This window comes from Solanum stenotomum, unplaced genomic scaffold (assembly GCF_019186545.1).
Source record: "Solanum stenotomum isolate F172 unplaced genomic scaffold, ASM1918654v1 scaffold17907, whole genome shotgun sequence".
Taxonomy (NCBI): domain Eukaryota; kingdom Viridiplantae; phylum Streptophyta; class Magnoliopsida; order Solanales; family Solanaceae; genus Solanum; species Solanum stenotomum.
The window spans coordinates 58,213-62,921 of NW_026024780.1; the positions used below are offsets into that span (position 1 = coordinate 58,213).

The 4,709-nt window shown below is 38.7% G+C and overlaps 1 protein-coding gene across 1 annotated transcript; it reads right to left on the reverse strand.

The window, feature by feature from the left end:
* Positions 1–3,216: 3,216 nt before the first annotated feature.
* LOC125850583 (probable disease resistance protein RPP1) lies at positions 3,217–4,449 on the reverse strand. The gene is made up of 2 exons (XM_049530457.1): positions 4,266–4,449; positions 3,217–3,929 (listed from the first exon to the last, which is right to left on the reverse strand). The coding sequence occupies exons 1-2, from the start codon at positions 4,447–4,449 to the stop codon at positions 3,217–3,219; spliced, it is 897 nt and encodes a 298-aa protein (XP_049386414.1).
* Between the last annotated feature and the right edge of the window lie 260 nt (positions 4,450–4,709).

Sequence of the window (4,709 nt, forward strand, 5' to 3'; positions counted from 1 at the left end):
GCAAGTATTTTACGAAAATTACCTCAAGCGGGGATCCCAAATCACTATCCGAGCTCACCAACGCATTGTCCTCAAAAAATCTCACAACTTTACCTTTTGAATCGCCCAAATCGATTGAGAGATGAGAGAGTTATGAGGGTTTAAGTTTGGGGAAAAGCTGCTGGTTTTTCTGCATCTTATAGCAGATTTTCTGCACTTTTCCCAAAAACTAAAAACTCCGACAGGGTGCTCCGATCTCGTTCGGAACCCCGTGCATGCAAACGAGATATGCAACCATATCAAATTTGACATTTCGAACTCAACGGCGCAGTCGAAATTTCCATCAGAGGTCATCTCGATAAAAAGTGGGTCCCACTTTCAAATGTCATTTTAAGTCAAAACCACAAAAGAGCTCAGAAAAATATCAAAAACCTCCAGACACAAAAGAAGGGTCAATCAAGACCAAACTTGACATTTTGGAGCTAACGATCGGGTTTATGAGATGCAATTTCCATTACCAATCATGACACTGAAAAACACACCTCAGAGAAGTTTGCGACAAAAACAATGCAAACCAAGGAATGTAGGAGATTAACAATTTAGAAGAAGCTTACATGGAAATCTTGGTTCAATAATTAGAATTAAGAATCCTTCAACCTAATGGACAGATGCCCCTCAAACTGGCCAATTCATTCAAGTCCTAGGTCATTCGCAGCGGATACTGCTACAATAGTTCTTGAGCATACTTCAACCTTGGCTAGCATGAGAGTGAGGTGGCACATGCAATTTGTCTTTGTACAACAGCGACCTCCTATCTGAATCCATAAAAACAATTAGTGACAATTTATTTGAAGCTGTAACTCATTAACAGAATTCAATGGGCACCTCCCATTAGACATTACTCAATTATGTTTAGAGGTTTCATAGATAGACAGTTAGTTATGCTTCATTTTGGACCTTTGTGTCCTTTGTATTTTAGTATTGACTTACATTTATGCGAAGTGTTTCTTTTACAAGACTTGTCTCTTCAAATGCTTTTAAACTATGTTTCTGCTTATGTCTAGATGTATGATCATGTCTTATGTCCTGTTATGGGTATGCTCAGGCCAGCAATGGCATCGAGTGCCAGTCCCACCCAGGGTCTAAGCTTGGGGCGTGACAAACCTGGAGGAATGGGATGTGTTTCCACGAGTCATGGACCTGGTTCACAACTTGTGAACCATTCCGTGGGAACCTAGAACTTGAGTTTCAATCTGGTTTTCTATGCTAAGTAGTGAATACTCATGGGCAAGAAATCCTAGGTGTTGCATTCACTTCATAACTTATGGGATCTTATGACAGAAAACATAGAAACTTATGCTGTGAAAAAGTTGTTATTTCGGTGTCACAGGCATACCTTACATGGAAATCTTGGTTTAATAAGCAGAGTAGAGAAACCGTCAACCTAATAGATGGATATGCCTCAAACTGATCAATTCATTTGTGTCCTTCTCAAGGGCTAAATTTGACACCCTTATCACCAATGTAAAACACCGGATTATATGGACTGAAGTTGTGGCAAATGGAAAGATGAATTCTATGGAAAGAAGCACCAAATCAACTGAAACTAATGTATCTCTTCCTAACAGCTTACACTCTAAACAGTTACACAATTTCATGGATAGCTGACTGATGCAATTAGGAGAATTCAAAAAAGTAGAATGAAAAGATCCTTAAGAAATAGGGAGGGTCACATTATAGGAAATCACTTGATAAACTTTAGAAATATATGTATTTACTAAGGATGCAAACAGCGTCATGCAAAGACAGTGGTCAGATGACCACCCGTGTAGCTTCTCATTGAGGACCCTAAATGCTTTGAGTTTTTTGATGTTTCACTTGTAGACTTCGGCTCTTGGAAAAAGTTGTTCAGTACCCAAATACTCGTGAAAGTGTCCTGTAATGAGTCTACAGCTGAAGATTTTGTTCTTCATACAAAATAAAATTGGTGGTTCCTCTGTGAAACATACCAAACCCTGTTAAACAGTAAAATTGTTTCATGAGAGAAAAGGAATGCAAAAAAGAACTTGGCAAACTTGTTATAGCATTCCTCTAACAACTAAAGTTAAAATAATTAACGTGATTACTGCCCATGGATTTTGACTTGATATACCACAACGACATTCTACCATGACCTTGAACCGAGTAACCTATGAGCAAAATCATAAATTTTAATGATTAAACTTTCTTTTTAGGAAGGTAATGTTGTATTCATCAGCAAAGACCTCCAAAAATTGGTTCCCAACAAAAAGAAAGATAAAAACTAGTAGATTACAAAGTGCCTATAGATTCTGAATGAAAATTTACCTAACGTAATTGCCTGCTACTCATGGGATTTGGCTTGGTTTACCACAGCAACATTCTAGCATGACTTGGAACTAGTAACCTATAAGGAAAAAAACAACATAAATTTCGTGATTAAATATTATCAAGATGTACCATACTTGAATAATTAGAAGAACAACAATTTAGTCGAAGCAAACAAGCAGAATACTGAAACCATAGCACAGATGCAATTGATTGATAATTTTCATTTTTTAATGTCAAAATAATTGCAGGACAAAGTATAAGAAATCGATTCAGAAAGACAAAAGTGAAAGAGAAACAGAGACTTACTCAAGTCCTGAATTATGCTTCCACCCACTTTAACTTTTGGAATATGGGAGATGTTGGACCATTGGGAGTTTGGGCCACTCATATTGGTGCAACCTTCTTCTAACTGTGGGCAGCCTTTAATTTTTAGGTACCATAATGTAGTGAGGCGTTGAATGGCATCTCTGGATGGCAAATGCTCTAGTTTTTCGCAGTTCTCCAATCTTTACTCTTCCAAAGAAACAAGGTTGCCAAGCGTATCCGACAGAGCTTCTAACAATGAACAATCACAGATCTCCACATACCGTAATTTAGGCATGGCATCTGAGAAGTCCAGATGTTGTAGCCGTTTGCACCTCTCTAGATATAATGTTTCAAGAGAAGTAAGGCTATCAAGTCTATGAGGAAGAGCCGCGATTCCGAAATCATATATATGGATCTCTGTTAGGGTAGAGAGTTGCATGAGCTGACAGGGCAGAGAATCCCAGTGCAAACGTCCGTACACAAACAATGCACGAAGGGACAACAGCTGATGAATGCCATTAAAAATCAATTGGAATGCCTCAAAATCCACCATCTCTGAGAAAGGACCAATGTCCAATATCCTTAACCCGGTGAGACAGTGAAGGCCCCCAATTTGGAACAAAGTGATATTTTCAAATACAAAAGTAAAGGCATTTGGCACACATGTAAAGGCAAGGAAACTAAGTTGTTACAGTTGCTGACATTCAAAAACGCTAGAGACCGGCATTGATCTAGCATTCCACTTGGTAAGCTGATGAATCCATCACAATACCATAACTGAAATAATTGGAGGGAAGTCAAATAGTTATCTCCACTGGGAACAGGAAAAGAACTGAAATTGGTGCAGCTGGCAATCATTAATCTCTCAAGAGAATGGAGATTGTATAAACTTTGTGGAAATTCACGAAAATCTCTGCAGTCGAAGACTGATATGTATTGAAGAGAAACGTTGTTGCGTAGCATCTCATCTGGAAGACAAGTGAGCTCTTTCACATTACTAACATAAAGATCCACAAGAGATGTCAAGTTGCTGCACAAGTTCAACAATGGCATTTCACTGTCAACTCCTTCAATGCTTAATTCACGGAGGATTTCAAATTGAGTTGGAGTACTTTTTAACAATGGACAGTCTTTAATCCTCAACTTCTCAAGCCTAGGAAACATTCTTGCTCCAACTTCATCTCCCTTCCACTCAATAAGGCTACACATATCCTCCAATACTAGTTCTTTCAATGACGGGAACACTTGGGTATTGTTGCTTGATGCAATATTGCTAATCTCAACACCATATAAACCTGGTCCAATGCATTCCAACTCATAGTTTTTCGCAGTTACGTAAACTTAATTCTCCCAAAGAAACAAGGTTGTCAATCCCATCCAATAGACCTTCTAACAATAGACAATAATGGATCTCCAGATACCGTAATTTGGGCATGACATCTGAGAAGTCCACATGTTGTAGCCTTTTGCACCTCACTAGCCATAATGTTTCAAGAGAAGTAAGGTTGCCAAAACAATATGGAAGAGCCTCAATTCCAAAATCATATATATGGATCTCTGTAGGTTAGAGAGTTGCATAAGCTGATAGGGCAGAGAATCCCAGTGCCCATGTCCATACACCCTCAATTTACGAAGGGACAACAGCTGCTGAATGCCATTAAAAATCAATTGGAATGCCTCAAAATCCACCATCTCTGAGAAAGGACCGATTTCCATTTCCAATATCCTTAAACCTGTGAGACAGTGAAGGCCCCCTGTGGGAACACTAATCAATTTGGGACATTGTGATATATCCAAATATGAAAGTGAAGGCATTTCCCACACATGTAAAGGTAAGGAAACCAAGTTGTTACAGTTTCTAACGATCAAAATCAATAATGACCGGCATTGCTCTAGCATTCCACTTGGTAAACTAATCAATCCATTACACTTCAGTAACAGAAAACTTTAGAGGGAAGTCAAGTAGTTCTCTCCACTGGGAACAGTAAAAGAACTGAAATTGGTGCAGCTCTCAATCACTAAGGTCTTAAGAGAATGGAGATTGCACAAGCTTTGTGGCAATCCACGAAACTCTC

Excerpts from the sequence above, each read along its gene's own strand:
- LOC125850583 (XM_049530457.1), bottom strand. The coding sequence starts at position 4,449 with ATGCCTTCACTTTCATATTTGGATATATCACAATGTCCCAAATTGATT. Across the intron at positions 3,930-4,265 it reads TCAGCAGCTGTTGTCCCTTC|GTTTATATGGTGTTGAGATT; the intron begins GTAAATTGAGGG and ends GCATTGGACCAG.